General features: G+C 37.9%; 1 protein-coding gene across 1 annotated transcript in view; it reads left to right on the top strand.

Moving 5' to 3' along the window:
* oxt (Xylosyltransferase oxt) overlaps positions 1-18,296 on the top strand; it is a 214,324-nt gene that overhangs the window by 6,445 nt on the left and 189,583 nt on the right. The window contains exon 2 of the mRNA XM_090385682.1: positions 9,884-10,376. Within this exon, the coding sequence (XP_090241808.1) occupies positions 9,884-10,376 (493 nt within the window). The remainder of the gene's footprint in view (positions 1-9,883; positions 10,377-18,296) is intronic.

Genomic DNA, 18,296 nt, shown 5'->3' with positions numbered 1-18,296 from the left:
CTAGGCATAATTTAAGCATTCCAGATTCTATATTTATATAATATCTGTGTAGATACACCACAGACAACTCTAAAGAAAATCAATGCTAGTAGTGTGAAAGGCAGAATTTCATCTGTATGTATCTCATATTGTGCTCATCCTTCACAACGAGTTGCCAATGTATTGCACTACCCCAAATAAGAAACCCTTCACTAATATAGAAGAGTTTCTTATTCAGTTCTAATATTGTTGCTTATTCTCGGTGAGGCGCCTCCGTAGCCAGGTGGGAAGGAGCAGCAGTGCGTAGCACACGCTTCTTGATTAGACCGAGGTTCGAGCCCATCACCACCAAATACGGAGGATGCGGAAAGGTCAGAGAATGACTACCGCATATCCCGGAGCAATATGGCCTTAGTTGCTAATGCTCCTAAAAACCAAAACGACAACAACAATATTCTCGGTGGGTGGCCCACCCAGATGGCACTGTTTCAAAGCTAGTTGGCTTTTCATCAGTGAGTGGGCAGGTACCCTGGTATCGCAAGTGAAGCATTTCTTATTTGAGGTAGTGCAATAAGAATGGGCAGCTCACTGTGAAGGATGAGTAGATATAGTGTATCTACACTGGTATTATATAGTAATGGTTATTATGCATGGTTACTTGTGTATAGTAAAAAATGGATGAAGGAACTGAAAAATGGGAAAATTATTTTATTAGACATTATTTATTATAAAAGAAGATCATTCTCACAAAAAAATATTCAAGTGCTTGGTCAATTTTCTAAAGGGAAAAACTTTAATTCTTCAATTTTCAAATCCTCATAACTGCAGGGACTCGGATAATGAACGCTCGGATACCGAGGACCCCCTGTATATCATGATTAATGTCCAAGTATGCTACTCCAACTGGATCTAGAGAAGTTGGGCAAATGGGCTGAGAAGTGGCAACTGAAGTTTAACATTGACAAATGCAAAGTACTGCATGTGGATAGCAATAACTGAAGAGAAACGTACCAACTATGTGGTACTACACTCAGGGAAGTGGAAAGTGAAAAAGACCTTGGGATAATTATTTATGCAGTCAAATATGAAGTTTGCTGAGCAGTGTAGACGGGCAGGTCATGGAGTCTTGTCAATGATATATAGGAATTTTGCTAGCATGGACAGGGAGGTGATTGTCCCGTTATACAAGGCAATGGTCAGGCCACACCTAGAGTACTCTGTACAGGTCTGGAGGCCTCATTTTAGGAAGGATGTAGAGTTGCTAGAATGAGTACAAAGAAGGGCAACAAGATTGGTGAGGGGAACAAAGGGGTGCTCTTATTAAGAAAGGCTTAAGTTCTGCAAATTGCAGTGTCTGGAGAGTAGGCACCTGCGAGGTGATCTGATTGAGGTGTATAAGGCCTTGAATGAGATTAGCAAGCTGAATGCTGATGGGATTCTTCCTCTTGCTCAGATTAAGAACCTGAGGAGGCATAGTTTCAAATTGAGTAAAGACAGTTGTAGAATAGATGTGCGGAAATTTGCCTTTTGTGGGTGGTTGATTGGTGGAACAGACTTCCATCTTTTGTTGTGGAAGTTGATAGCCAAAATAAATTTAAGGCTGAGCTGGACAGGCATTTGGAACGAATGGAGGGGTGAAATGGAAGGGTTTTTTGGCTGATGCTACATAAGCTTGCTTTCATGCCTATGCTAATAAAGTTGATCACACTTACTGCATCTTTCAAAATTTTGTGCAAATCAGTTTGATTTCCTTCGCTACTAATGCTTCCCTGTGTATAATGCAATGATTAAAAACTATATTTGGAGCAATTTCCTTTACTTTGCCTTTTAAAGTAAATTTTCTCCTGTTAATGCAGCCATCAGAGTACAAATCACAACACTGTTATTCCACGTTAGATTGTTTTTTTAAAAAAAATATTTATAACATCAAAAATCTTCTGGCCTGTCGTTCTTCCTTCCAAAGCTTTGCTAAATAGAAAATTCTCCAAAATATCCCCCTCATAGCTGTATCTGACATATACAGTAAGTTGAGCAAGGTTTGAAATATCTGTGGATTCGTCTAACTGTATTGCAAAAATTGGACTCTCTCTCTCAATCGATTTAATAAATTGAATTTTATGTCCGATAACTGTAATATGCTGCGTGAATGTCTCTGGACAGAGGAATGGTTTTTAAATCGTAATTTTCTCCCTGCATAACCGAAATAATATTTATTGCAGCAAAAGAATGCACCAAATTACGAAGCAGCATAAAGCTTGCATGCTATATATACACAATTTGCTTTGTAGTAGTAGTAGTAGTAGTGGCGGCATGTGATGCAAGAAAGCAAATGTATGAGCTTATGCAGCATCAGCCAAAAAAAAAAAAAAAAAAAAATCCACCATTCCCTCCAAATGCCTGTCCAGTTCCTCCTTAAATTTATTCAACCTATCAACTTCCACAACGACAGATGGATATTTACTGCTACCGTGCATTTGTACCTCTGGCATTTAGGCAATACAGTACCGGCAATTTGAGAATTCGTGCTCTAAGAAGCAGAATTAAGAGCTGAAGGGATTACCGTAAGGGATTAATTGAGTAGTACTTCTGAGTACTACTCAGCATTTGAGTAGTACTGAGAAGTTGCACTAGTCAGCTGCTTTTTGTGTGTCTATAGCCAGTGACAGTTTGAGTACTTAGTTTGAGTACTGTACTTTCAATACTGTAGGTCTCTACACTTACAGTATTGAAAAAGGAATTTTAACAACAGGTTTTTAGCTTTTATGTACACAAAAAATAAATTTATTTAAAAATTTCCACGACCCCTTTAATTTATCCTGCGACCCCCAGAGGTGTCGCACCCCACAGTTTGCGCACCACTGGTTAATACTTATTGGTTGTTATTATTAGTTTATCAGAGGCCCAAAGTGATCACAATAAGCAGCATCCACTGTGTTTTCATGTCTGCCATTGGAACTAGATCTTTTTGTAAGCTGTTAGGAGAATTTCAAGATAAATGAATTCTAATTTAATAACTGAAGCAATAATTTTCAAGTAATCTTTTTTTTTTTTTGTTATTATTATTAACTATGAATAATACTACCCCTGACTTGTCCTCAGGGTTATTTCCTGTTTGGATTTGTGATAAATCCATTCATTTGTGAAAAAAATTTGTAGTCATCTAATGACTAACTTTTTTGCTATTTCTGAGATGTGGCTTACCCCTAAAAGTGACTTAGGCTCTCACTGCCAGTTTTAACTTCCATTTCCATGCTGCATTTTGTGAGAAAACAGGGTGGTATCAGTCTGCCTTCCGATTCCTTTCCCTAATGTATGGTTTTGGCTGGCTTGTTGGTTTACTTTTATTTGACATATCTATGTAGTTCCAGTTCTCCTCACAAAACTTTTTGATTAGACCGGGGTTCGAGCCCGTCACCACCAAATACGGAGGATGCGGAAAGGTCAGGGAATGACCACCGCATATCCCGGAGCAATATGGCCTTAGTTGCTAATGCTCCTAAAAACCAAATAACAAACAAAGAAAACAAACGGTGGCAAGACATCCAGCTTATCCATCCTTTTCTGCAATAAGCAGAAAGCATTTCGGAAGTATTGAAGGCAGTCATTTCAGAGGATATATGCCGACTTCTAAGCTTGCTAATCCCTTTTTGATACTGTTAAGAATATAGCTATTCCAAACTCAGTTCATCAATGCCCATTCTCAAAAATGATCGTTTCACAAAAATCTCATTCATCCCTCAAGACTTCCAACTGACTTTTCAACAAGAATTAAACTGAGAAGACTTAAGTGACTAATGAACTGTCAAACTTTTCTGCAATAAGACTGGATTGTATCTCCACCTGCTTCCTCAAAAGTTGTAGCTTTTTCTTCCTAGATATCTTGGCAAATCTGTACAATCAAACTCACTCAAGTATATGTACCTCCAGATTGTAAGTGCTACAGGGCTATTCCTGTTTCCAATTGTGAAAAGCCGCAATAGCCAAAAGACTTCAGACCTATCTCTATTTGTCCCCCCTCCCATAAATCTTTTAGACCAAATCTCTTGAAACCATTTTCTAGGCAAATTTTTGCTTCCAGGCTATCATATTCACTATGGCATCCCAACATATTCAGCTGAAATGTATCTTGTCATTTCCATGATATATGCAACATGGTAGGAAAAGGCTTCCTTGAAATTATTTCTGCTTTCATTTCAGTCACTGTTGGTCCATGATATTCTGAATCTCAGGACCCTTGCTGAATGTAGTTTAATGATTACTTTATAATCAATTTTTCCTCTCTAATAAATTTATCCAAAATCTGTGTTCAGAATATAAGCTTAGGCATTCCCCAAAGGCCCCTGATCTTGTTCTCAGTTATACTCTTTCCTTTTCTTTCTTCATCCCAACTTTAATTCTTACACTAATGACAGTTTTCTGGCTTTGCCAATCTCTTTCAGTAATGTTAGCCATCTCAACTCATTTTGTGTGTCCCAACTTATTGATAACTTTCTGGATTATATTGAATTTTCTAGTTTGCATGTCAGCTCCTCAAAAATGCTTGAGTACTTTCTGTTTGCTCCTTCTACAGTCTTCTCTTTCTTATAAGTAAGCATCTGATCTGAAGTAATTCCTTCTCCTCCCCCCGGTAAACCAGATTAAATTTTTAGGCATGCATCTACATTCCAAATTTGTTAGTCCATTGCGCAAAGCTTTGTTCTGTCATTCTAACAGTTTTTTGGTTTATAAAGTGTGACTTGCTTTCGTTCATGATCTGGACACTTTGTGGAAATACTGTGCAATCTATATTCTAGCTCACTTTCTCTGTGCATCACTAATCTGGTCCTTCATCTCAAAATCCACCCTTCAGCCTGTTATGTCAGCTGAATATTTTCTCCTTGGGTGGTTAAATGCCAACTTAGACTTCCTATTGTATCATATTGACATCAGTCGTAGCAACAAATTGAAATCATGCTGTTACTGTTCACTGGCACTAAAAAGCTGTTCATTTTTTTTTCTCTGATCACTGCCAAAGTGACTTCCTCAGCATTTTTGACCTTCAGTGAATTCCACTCAACACTACCAGAGCCACTCTGTCTTTCTAGGATAAACAGATTTGATTCTTCATTTGTCAACACCTTGGTCAAAGCTATCCACTTGTGTTTATGGCTTCATGACAAAGTGTACAGAAAAGATATTTTAGGCTCACGATATCACACTACTAACCTTAGCAGACCTGTTATCCCAAGTTTCGCTGACCTTTTTTGCGTTTTTATTTATTCCTTTTTTAAAGACTCACTTGCATATTTTGTGTGTTATTATTAGGTTGTAACTTTAATGTAAATTAAACATAATTTGTCTGGTTATGTAAACTGTCCCCTTTCACAATGCCCTCTGGTTTTGTGAAAGTGGGCAGTCTGAATAAATTGAATCTCTGGTTGAAAGCAAATTTTTGCACATCTGTCCTTTTTTAATTTAAGTCCCCTTGTGTATGTGTTTTGTTCAAAAAAAGAGTAAGAATACTATAATCAGTTTAGTCAGTCTGTTTGAAACCTTAAACACTTAAATCAGGTGTCTTTGCAAGTGCCTGCAATTTGCAAAACTGAAGTTTTTTTTCGTAGTAAAGGGTATTTTAAGATTAGATTAGTTTAAGATTAGTCAAGGCCTTCGTGCCCTTGACTAATCTTAAATGCAGTACTCAACATGTGGCCTAACGATTGCCATATACAATGGGTGCTGGAGTTTCATTAATGATAATATATCCAGATTTAATCTTATATGTTGTTGTTATTATGTTCTGTTGAATCAGTTCTTTTGACTCTGGTAATGCTTTAAACAAGTACATTTTCACTTAATCTTCTATTGTATTTGGAGCTCTTGTCACCCATTTCTGCTTCCATCTATCTTCTCAAGCATAATTGCCTTTCACAAGGAATTGTGTTCATGCTATTCATATCTAAAGTGAGATAACTTCTGGTTGACTGATGACCTTTAGTGACCAAATAAAGCTTTCTTTTACCAGTCAGGCTTTATTTGGTCTGGGTCTTACTATCAAAGGTGTCCTGAACAGCTTTCTCTAGATCCATAGTTTGAAGGAGTAACATTTCTCACCCTTCTTACAGCCATACATTACCACAGGAAAAATCAGTGCTTGTACTATTCTGATCTTAGTTGGTATTGATGAGTCCTTCATGATATTGTTCAGGCCTCATTGCTTTCATTCTCATAGTTAGTCTTCTCTTAATTTCTTCAGTGCATTGTCCATCCTTATCAATTCTGGAACCCAAGAGAACAAAGCTGTCTGCTGCCTCCATTTGATTTTCCTCAATTCTAAATATGTTGCTTATCCTGGTCAACAACACATTTGCCTTCTTGTTTCCCTTTCCTTTGTAAGTTTGGAAGCAGCTTTAGCTTCTGCCTTTGATGTCTTGCATGAGTCCAGACTTTGCAGTCTTGTTTGATGCTAAAGAAGTTTTATCATTTCTTCCTTACTTTCAGCTAATGGGGTGGTATCATCTCCATATCTCAAATTATTTGTGCATGAACCTCGCTCTAGTCATTCTCATAGTGTGCTTGGCATATAAGTTAGAGGTATGGGGAAAAGATGCAACTTTGTCTCACTCTCCATCCTGTGCCCATGTATTCTGTTTCACAGTGAGCCTCCTGCTCAGTATAAAGACTTTGCATAAGTAGAATTAGGATTAGATGTTTAGGTGCATCCATTTTCCACAATGCATCTCAGTCTGCCATGTCAGCCCTCTGACCGAGCCCTGTAGACTCATTCATTCAGATACTCTCTGACAAAGACCATGTATAAGCTATCTTTAACTATTTAAAACAAATTAGCTTGTTTAGTTGTATCTGAAATATAATCCTTTATTATAATATAATATAATTTTAATATTGATTATATTTTATATATATATTATATATATATATATATATATATATATATATAAATTATGTATTATATAATTTTAATATTGATTATATTTTATATATATATTATTTATATATATATATATATATAAATTATGTATTATATAATTTTAATATTGATTTTTATGTCATTTATACTTTTTTGAAAATTTTCTACTTTTTATTTATTTAGCTTAATGCTTTATTTATTTTTATTTAGCTTAATTCTTTTTGGCATAGTGACCAGGTTTCGTGGGTCACTCTAATCTCTTATCATTTTTTCATCTTTAATTATCTTTATAACTGTTTTTATTGATGTACCGTTGTTGGCACATCGCCTATGTTGCTGATGTACCAAAAAAAAAAAAAAAAAAACCAAAGCAATCTGTCATGTCAAAGCCTTATTTCAGTCAATGCAGTGTAAGTGTACTACCTCCTTTGATATTTTCTTGCTCTTTCTATTTATGATCTGATGTTTGCTATATGATGCCTCTCCTAAATTCAGCTTGTCCACTTGTTTTATATTTCTAGGCTACAAGATATTGTTCCACATCTATTGACATAAAGGTGTCAGAGCCTTAATCGCTTCATCACCTTCTACTTTGAAAATTTCAATGTGTGTTTCTGTCCCTGGTGCTTTCCTGGGTGCCAACTTCATCTTACAGCACCATTGGCTCCTCAGTGAACTTTTTGCTTATAAATGATTCTTTCAGAATACAGTGCTTATGAAGATCTATGTATTCCTTTCATATTTTTATTACCTCTCTTCAAGGCAAGAGTTGTCTTTTCTTCAAGAGAGACAATAAAAAGTAACAAGAGGTAAAAGGTAACAGTTGAGTTGTCTGATTTTTTGAAAATTTCCGATCTTAAAATTTTCCTCCATCTCTTCTCTGCAATTTTGATAGCTTATTCTGAGTGCCACCTTGTTCCCTTTTCCTTCTTTGTAAGTTTGGGAACAGCTTTAGCTTCTGCCTTTATGATGTATCACATCTCTTCCTGTAGCTTATCAGGTTGAGTGCACTGAATTTTTCATTTTATCTTGTAATTCCGTGGTAAGTTCTCCATGTATCATATTTTGCCTCTACATTTGCTTTGTTTACTTCTTTTTTTTTTAGATTAATTTTAATTTTTGTCATCATCATCAGAAGTTGATGGTCTGTTCCATAGATGGCACCGGCAGAGTCTTGGCTGATTGAATTGCATCTCTGTTTTCTGCTGCTAATTATGTAATCTGTTTGGTTATGATATTACCCATTTGGTGATGTCCATTTGTGGAGTCTAAGGTAATGTTATTTGAAGCAGGTGTTATAAAAAGTGTTTTCCTCACAAAACCGAATCAATCAGTTACCTGCTTTTTTTGTTTATGTGAATTATACTTCCTTGTAATTCTTAGTTTGCCTTCTTACTGGCCTTTACATTCCAATCACCAATAAATAAAAGCACATCTTTTTGATGTGGCTTTGATCACCTCCTGCATCTTTCCATAAAGTCCCTCTATATCCTTCTCGTCGGCATCTGTAGTAGTTGCAAACACTGTATGTGAATAATGTTGACTTCATAGTTTTGAATTCTTATAAAGTTAATTCTGTCACTGACTAGATTATAGCTGATCATGGATTAGCAATATTCTTTCTGAGAATTACCGCCACTCCATTCCTACCAATGGATTCATGACCAATCTGATCATGAATCCATTGTACACTTTGTAGTTATCTGAAACACTGACCCAAGCATGTCCACTTCAACTCTTTTATACTTAGGACTTCTAATTTGTTCATTCCATTTGTTTTCAAAATGTCTTGCTTTCCTCAGTTCATACTTTTGACATACCATGTTCTAATGACGTGTCTTTAAAAGCTACAAGTATTTCTTTCAAATGCTTGCAATCTCAGTGTTTGGCTTACTTGTGGCTTTGACCTAGTCACATCATTGCAAGGTGCCTCCGTAGCCAGGTGGGAAGGAGCAACAGTGCGTAGCACATGCTTCTTGATTAGACCGGGGTTCGAGCCCGTCACCACCAAATACGGAAAGGTCAGGGAATGACCACCGCATATTCCCAGAGCAATATGGCCTTAGTTGCTAATGCTCCTAAAAACCAAACAACAAACAAACAAGGAGCCTCCGTAGCCAGGTGGGAAGGAGCAGCAGTGCGTAGCACATGCTTCTTGATTAGACCGGGGTTCGAGCCCGTCACCACCAAATACGGAGGATGCGGAAATGTCAGGGAATGACCACCGCATTTCCCGGAGCAATATGGCCTTAGTTGCTGATGCTCCTAAAAACCAAATAACAACAACAACAACAAACAAACAACAACATCATTGCAACCAGTACTATTCAGTGAAAATTATCGCTCTTCCCCAGTATCCACTATTATGCTTTTAGACGAGGCTCATCCTCTGGCACCAAATCTCTTCTAAGTTTTGAGCATTTGTCCATTGAGTTTTCTTGACAATCATACATAAGTGGTTTGCCACCGTCTTCTTCCAGTATTTTATGCTTACTGCCAGGCAGGCTGGCATTTCCTCCAATTAATGATATGCTTATGCTGGCATTTCCTCCATCTAATGATGATATGCTTATGCTGGCATTGCTCAGTCATCATTGACCCTTCTTTGGAAACAGGCCATACTGTGTAGGCAGGTTGGACACATGGTTGAGAGAACTTGTATGTGGCATTTCATCAACTCATTTATGGGTCTACTTTTATTATTTTTAGCATTTGTGTTCTTTTAGTGATATTTGAGTAAACTTTCTTGGGTATCTTTTTTTTTTGCTTATCCATTCAATGAAACTACCATATACCATTATTTAAAATATATTACTGCTATCTCATATACATTATTTAAAATTTATCCTATAAAATCTGAGTATTACTTTAGTTTTAAAATAATTCCTGAAGGTAAATAGCTGTATCACACTTAGTCTGCTAATAGCTTAGAATTCGTTTTAGAGCTGTTAATGAATTTAGTTCTCATAAATTATTTTCATATTTTCTGTTTTATAGTTAACCCACCAGCAGTCTAGACAACGAATAGTTCACTTAGATCCTATGGTAAACAAGTTCCTGGAAGATTATGCTGTAGATGATGAAGATTCTCCCAGTAACAACTGGGATAAAATTCTCAAGGACAGTAGCAGTAGAAACATATCACCTAGAGAATCAGATAAACTGAAAGGAACTGCAGATTTAGTTGTTCCTGCAGCCAAGGATCTTAAATATTTAAGAGTTTTACAAGTGCCTGGTGTGACAGGGAGTGATAGAGCAGCTAGTCATATTGTAAATGGAACAAAGAAGACTGAAAAGAGTGATAGTGACACTTTGAACTTGGATGAACTGGATTTTAAGCCTTGGTGTAACATCACCAACCGTGAGGCTATTTCTGCCATCCATCGTGCTACCACGCAAGCATGTAAACAGGAAATAGTTAATGTTACGTGCCTTATACAACAGGGAACTCTTTATCCAGTTAGATTACCCCGATATTGTCCAATAGAAGGTGAGCAAATATTTAATTCTCATAGGAACTTCTGGTAATGCACCAATCAGTATTATAATTAGTTTGCATTTAATTGTTGACATTAACAGTGATAGTAGATAAATAACAGCTGATATTTAAATGTTGATCTCTTGATGGTTGTTTTAAAGTTTTCTTAAATACAGTCGAACTTGTTATAGTGAACATTAAGGGACCGACAAAATTCCCTCGTTATAACTGTTACTCGCTATATCAGTGGTAGCGGAGATGGGGAACCCCCTGGGGCCGTTAAACAATGAACACTTTATATCAGTAATGAGTTAAATCTACCTCCTGTTTTTTAAAGTTCTCAATAACTTGATAAAAAGAGATAGATTCTTAAAACAAAAGAAATATTAGAGAGAAAAAAATAATATATAAAAAGTATACACCTACATTATTTCCAGTGCTGATATGTAAACATCTTTATTCTTTCACAATGTCGATACACTTGAAGAGGACAAATAAAATTTTTTGCACACTTGAAAATTTTTTGCACCAATTCTAACTGGTGCAAAAATAATTTAGACTTTTTTGCGAATCGAGAGACACTTTCTTTTGTTAGTAGACCTGTTTCCACAGGAAGGAGTCATTTCTAACTTTATTTTACTTTAAAACGATAAAGTGATCTGCATACAAAGTTCTTAGAAGCCCGGAATGCATACAACGTTCTTAGAAGTCCCGAAATAAATTTATGATTCAGTGAATACACGACATTCTGTAAATAGGGTAATGCGACAAGCACAATGCCAATGCACTATTGTATAGCCCCCGTCTCCAAAAGGACAAGGTCATAAACCGGTTGCTAATCCCGATGCGATGTTGGTGGTCATAAAAGCTACGTTGCCCCTTTCATTTTTGTCTATTCCAAGAATTGGGTTTTTCAACCCCAAGCAGTGAAGAATGCTTGCATAGTAACAAAATTTGTTTGGTATATCCATGTAGTACGCTTTTTATAACAGTGAGCGATTGGAATAACTCATAAATTAAAATCATTATGGCTTTTTTGCTTGTTATTTCTGTGCTCGTTATAACCAAGTTCGACTGTATTTGTATGGTATAACACATGTGGCCGACCCACTGCATGCATGCCACTTGTGGCCCACAGAGCTCATGTTAGTGGCACTCCTGATGTGAAAAAAAAAAATACACATATATATATATATATATATATAAATTATACAAGTGATTTGAAAAATCAGAAATAAAACTAAATACAGCAATTCTTTCCAGAGTGGTATTGCTTCATGTCCAAAAGGGTATCATCAAATTTTGGCATCACATCAGCATTTTTTCACAGATTTCATTTCATTGTATATATTGATTATAATTGATTGGTTAGCATATCCTGATTGATTAATACTATAAAAAAAAAATGACATTTATTTCTTCATGTGCTTAATACTTGAAAGTTAGGGAGCTCTGGTAAGCTTTCTTTCACTGAAAACTAATAACTGACCTAGTTAATTTCAAATATCCTTGTATCTCTCTCTCTCTCTCGCTCGCTCTTGTTTATATAAACCCCAGGGGCTCACATCTGATGGGTATGGGCTTGGCACACCCAGGGTCCCGAGCTGGATATCATCATTCTTCTCTATCTTGGTGATTTCTTTCTCTCTCTCTCTCTCTCTCTCTCTCTCTCTCTCTCTCTCTCTCTCTCTCTCTCTCTCTCTCTCTCAGGGTAACTCAGGACTCTTTTTTGGCTAGTGCAGCATAAGCCTCAGGTTTTCTTGCACCATATGGCTAATAATAATGTTTTTGACTAAATGAAAGAAATTATGTACCATTGCATTTACCATCAACTTAAAGATAAGGAACAAAAAAGGGGTGGGAAAATTGTAATTCTGTAGTTATTTAAAACTTTTATTGCCTGAAATTATGACATTGGTTTCACTGTGTTGGGAATGTTTTGTAACTGTTAACTTTTTTTTTTATTACAAGTGCTTAGCATAAAATACCTTTAAATAGTTATCAGAAACATTAGGTGGCAATGGATGTGGATCTATGGTGGGGGAGATATTTATTTCAATAGATTTTGTATCAATCCCAAGTGGTATGTATTGTATTTCCAACAGATGTGGCACACTGCAGGAAACATTGGCCATCTCTGGTATAGCAGGTAAATTTTATATTTACTTCCCATATGATAAAATAGTTTGTTTTATAGTTAACCCATCATTTTAATGGTGATATGCTTATCGCTGGCATTGCTCAGCCATCATTGCCCCTTCTGTTGAGGGTGCCTCCGTAGCCAGGTGGGAAGGAGCAGTAGTGCGTAGCACATGCTTCTTGATTAGACCGGCGTTCGAGCCCATCACCACCAAATACGGAAGATGCGGAAAGGTCGGAGAATGACCACCGCATATCCCGGAGCAATATGGCCTTAGTTGCTAATGCTCCTAAAAACCAAAAAACAACAACAACAGCCCCTTCTGTTGAAACAGGCCATACTATATAAGTGACTGGCATTAAAATGTGATAGAGGTGTATAAAGCCTTGAATGGTTTGAGCATGCTCAGTGCTGATGGGATTCTTCCTCTCGCTCAGAATAATCTGAGAGGGCATAAATTCAAATTGAGGAAAGACAGATGTAGGATAGACGTGCGAAAATTTGCCTTTAGCCAGCGGGTGGTTGGTTGGTGGAACAGACTTCCATCCCTTGTCGTGGAAGTTGATAGCCTAAATAAGTTTAAGGCTCAGCTGGACAGGTATTTTGAATGAACAGAGGGGTGAAGTGGAAGTGGTTTTTTTTTTTTTTTTTGGCTGATGCTGCATAAGCTTGCTTTCTTGCATCAAATGCCTCTACTAATGCTAACCACATCATAGTATCCCTTCAAATTGGTCAGACAAGACTTCCCCTTAACAAACCCATGCTGTGTCTGAACTATTACTGCATTCTTGTCTAGGTGATCCTGTATCACCTCTTTAACCAGTGACTCCATTATTTTCCCCTGAACAGAAGTTAAACTAACAGGTCTATAATTATTTGTGTCACCCTTTGATGAACCCCCTTTGTGACTTGGGGATATATTTGCACATCTCCAGTCCTTGCGGACCTCCCCTGAATCTAAGGATGCTCTCATAATTACGGCTAAGGGTTTGCTAATTTCCCTTGCTGCCTCCTTCCAATATTCCTGGATAGATTCCATCCACCCCAAGTGCCTTTTTTATGTTTAACTTCAACACTTTCTCCTCCACTTTGCTCTCATTTATTACAAAATCACTTAGCTCCCTGTTAGAGTTTGATAAATTTCTGGCATTCCCCTCCTTGAATAATTCCTTGTGTGAATGTAGATGCAAAATACTCATTGTTTATCAGCTACTTGAGCAGGATCATCGATAGTCAAACCATCTATGTTAAGTGGACCAATCTGACTCATCCCCTTCCTTCTAGAGTTTACATAAGTAAAGAACTCTTTGCTGTTTCTCCTTGCAACCTTTTCTAAAGATTTCTCGTAATCTGCCTTTACCTGTCTAACCACTTTTGTGACTTGATTACAGACTAGCTTATATCTGCTGTAGGCTTCTGTGTTGCCTGATAATTTATATGCCTCCCATACATTTTTCTTCTCTGCCATGAGCCTCATTAATTCATCTGACATCCATTTAGGCCCCAACCTTGAACAGTACTTTGGCTGCGTAGGATTGGAATTCCTTTAGATTGTCAGGTGTTTGGATTAGAGGCTCTGGTCGATGCTCTGAGAGACCTGGCTGCAGCAAGGTCTTTGAGTCATACAACTTGCATTCGAAGGGAAGATGTTTCCAGGTTTCCGCAGAAACAGCGATCTGTTGGTAGCAGACCCAGTAGATGTAACTTTTCGTTGAGGGATCCATGTCTGGTAACCAAGTAGGAGGATTCCAGGGTAAGAGAAATCCCGGTCTTTATGGTTTTCGAAGTTGCGAAAGTGACATCAGGGAGGAATTTTCTGGTAACGGAGCCCAAGTGTGAGGTAATCGATCTAGACTGCCAAATGTTGATGAGCTCGTTATAACAGCGGGCTCTTTCTGCTTTGGGTTCGGCATTGAGATTTAGTTTTATACCATGTATCTTCGTTGATGTTTTCTTTTTAATTCTGAAGTTTAGCCTTTTGAAGATTACAAATAGATTGAGCCGCAGTGTTTCAGCTATCACCTGGATGGCCACTGTAGACACTGTTCGGCATAATCTGTGCGTGACCAGGAGCATAGCACGTTGAATGGAGGTTATCTTGTTTTCCTTTTTACTCGCTGAATCCGGTGGAATCATGCTCCTGCTGTGCAGGTCACAGTGGGGATGAAGTCAGCTTTATAATACAAGGTGGAGAGCCTCCAGTTGCTTTTGGAGATCCTTGTGTTTGCAGCTGAAAATCATTTTGATCCCTAGGTATTGTAGGTGCAGAGGAAAGCTCAGCATGGGGTCAATGACTACTCGCAGAACTTTATCGTGCATCCCAATTAGAAGCTGCTTCCCGGAGATCTTGATTTGCAGTGGCACTGCAGGTCCAGCTTCGATTTAAAAAAAGCATTATTTTTGTTTTGGTTTTACTGATTTGAAGCTTGTTGAGAACTGGCCAGGCATAGAGATCTGCTAGGATATTATTTGCTTTGTTTTCAATGATTTCCCAGAAACAACCACTGTCAGGTCATCTGCAAATGCCAGTTTTGCATCCTTCAAAAGATTTAAAACAGAATCAAGAGACCTTGTTTGAGATGAGCCATTAATTAACCTGACTGCCCTCTTTTGAATGGAATATAGATGCATGAGAGAGGTTTTGGGGGGGCACTGCCCCTGATGTGGGAACATTAGGTTAGATATGTGATTTGTACAGAGTTTGGAAGAAAAGTAATGCCAAGAGCAAAAGAGAAAACCCAGTTTTTTAGATGCTGAGGAAGCAATATTTGTAATGTGCTCATGCCAATAGAGATTAGGAGTAAGAGTAATCCCCAATAGAGATATATTCTCTTGCCTAGAAATCAGTGTCATTGAAGACAAGCATAGGAGCAGAAGGGTCCTTTTTATGAGATATAAGACAAGACTGAGTTTTAGAAGGATGGAAATCAACTAAGTTATCTTTACCTCCAATGGAGATCAGCATTTAAGGAATTGGTAGAGGATATTTGAGAGGTTGAAGCTGTCTGTGCAGGCCAATGCTTCTCAAACTGAAAGGTGGAATGTACTATCAGAAAAGCTATGGATAGGATTTCTGGTAAATGGAAGAAGGTCATTAATATACAAGAAGAAAAGAGTGGAGAATGAAACGAACCTTGGGGAACACTAGCATTGGTGGAGAAGTTGGAAGACAGAGCTATCTACCATTATCCGCAGTGAGCGGTCAGAGAGAAAACTGGATACCCAATTACAACAAATAATTGGCAAACCATAAGATGGAAGCTCATTTACAAGATCTTTAGGCCAAATAAAAAAAGAATCCTTTGAAATGTCAAATGCAACTGCTTGAGTTTCACCAAACTTTTCCATTGAATTTGGCCATAGATGGGTAACATAAGCCAGAATATTAGTGGATCGGCACTAATGGAATTCATACTGGCAATCGTTGATCAGATAGAAGGCTTCTAGATAGTTTGATTTGGCAGTTAATTTATTTCTCCATTACTTTAGAAAGTGTGGAGGTAAGTGCAATGGGATGATAATTGGATGGGAGGGATTTGTCACCCTTTTTTGGAACTGGCTGGATATGAAAAAATTTCCAAAAGGGAAAACACCTTTGGAATAAGAAAGTGAAAAAAGGTGACACAGAAGAAGGGGCACAGGTTTTGAGAGCATGTGGAGAAATGCCATCAGGACCTGGAGCTTTCTTAGCATCAAGATTGTTCAAAATCATTTTGACAGCCTTTTGACGGAAGACCACAGGTGGCATTGAATAGAGTGTACTGGGAATACAATGAGGCGGTTTACCAAGATTATCAATACATGAGTCCGAAGAAAAGAAGGATGCTAGCAGGTCAGCTTTATCTTTGGCTGCAGTGGCAATAGAACCATCTGGTTTTGGCAGTGGTGGAAGTGGAGATGAGCAAAAGTTGTTGTCAGTAAGTTTGTCATGATTCTATAATGCTCAACTACATTTGGAGAAGCAAGTGTTGTACTTTTAGCCTGTTCGAAATCTATTTTGGACTGATTAATGATATCCAGCTCAGGATCCTGGGTGTGCCGAGTATTGGCTTGGCACACCCAGGATCCTGATAAAGCTTTGGTGTAGGCAGTAAATGAAGCTGGAGATATGGATAGAAGCCAATTGCAATGTGCAACATTCTTATCATGAAGAGCCTTAGCCAGTTATTGGAAAATCAATAAATGGGCTGAGGGTCAAATAAAGGATGAGATTTTAAGGTGGAGTGTGGAATAAAGGATTTCATCCCTACCAGCATAATTTCAGTGACCTGATCTGATCACATGTTGACATCAGAAGATTTCAAAAAATAATCAGACCAAGGAAAAGAAGAAAAGAAATCTCGCAGATCATCCCATTTTGACATTCCTTTAACGTCAAACAACACTAGTTTGAGAATGGCCACGAGAGAAAGGCTCCATTGGAGAAGAGACCATCTAAGGTACCTAGAGAACCGCTCACCTCAGCTGTGTACTTAGAAGAGTTGTTCCTGAGAAAAAGATCAAGCATTGTTGGCTGTATATGGTTAGGATTGTCTGGTATTCTGCTAGGTAAATGAACAATCTGTGTAAGGTTATTAGTAATTGCAAAAAGTATCAGCATCTTGACCATCTCAGTCCATGTGGCTAGCCAGTCGGAGTTGTGAACATAAAAATGACCAAGGAAAATTACTTCACTGTTAGGAAAGCTGGACTGGAGAAAGTGAAGTTTAAAAGAGGGTAAGTCAAAGAGTTCCAAGTGATTAGTGGATTTGGAACAATAGAGGCAACAGATGAATTTGACAGAACACGGTAGAGGGATTTTAAATTAAAGAAGATCAAGAAGAGTTGATTTGAAATTACTGTCTCTGATGGGGAATATCAGAGTGGACATATGCACAAGTACCACATTTGTCATACAGCAAATAATTTGGACAACTCAGATGGGCAGTGGTTGAATCAACTTATAATTGTGATTCTGTTAGAATGGGTTCATGTGGTTTGGCAGACTAAGTGGAAATGAACATCATTGAGATTGGAACTGAGACTATGTATATTTATGAAATGAATGGGAAGTGTTTGGAAGGTTTAGTTCTTTTCCTAGGTAAGTTTGTTCTCTTAGTTTGACTATTCATGATGTATTCAGTATAAATAAAAGGTGGGTGGGTGTATGAAGTAATGAAATTTTTGGATAGAGCTTACACATAAGAAGAACATGCCCAGCTGCTTGACATAATGTGGCCTCGACAACACCCCCCCCCCCCGCTGTCTCCCATTCACACTACTCAGACTTCCTACAGTTACTATCTGCTAGAGTAGAGTCAGCGAGATTACACACTATCTGATCCGAAAGCCTCCTAGAGAGTTACCAATAGGCTCAGTCCAGCGGACTATCTAACGGCCGGCCTGCAAACACCATTTTATAGCTGTATTGTCAAAATGTAAGGAAGATTAGATCTCACCAGGATGTCCACCATAACCACAAAATAAATTAGTCATACTGCATGAAGGAAGAGAGGGGGGGGTTGCCAGAGTTTTGCACTGGAGACTATGCAAGGGTTCCACCACTTCAATCTTCCAATAAGCAGTGTGGTGGTATTGTACTGATTGAGGAAAGTCATCTACCACCTAGTGCTGCCTGGTAATACAGAGGGGACACCATTCCTCCTTGTGGTGTGGACTCCACACTTCACCTGGTTACACTGATTTACACCTGGGTGGCCACCTCCAGTATACTAGATACTGTATTTTAGGACTTGCACACAGGGTTATACCTAGGACTGCTAACAGTCCCACCATCTTGAAGGTGTAAGCAG

Source organism: Mastigoproctus giganteus, chromosome 12, assembly GCF_048544385.1.
Source record: "Mastigoproctus giganteus isolate SK-2022 chromosome 12, ASM4854438v1, whole genome shotgun sequence".
In the NCBI taxonomy this organism is placed as follows: domain Eukaryota; kingdom Metazoa; phylum Arthropoda; class Arachnida; order Uropygi; family Thelyphonidae; genus Mastigoproctus; species Mastigoproctus giganteus.
The sequence above is the reverse complement of the archived record's forward strand: the minus strand, read 5'-3'. Positions and strand labels throughout refer to the sequence as shown.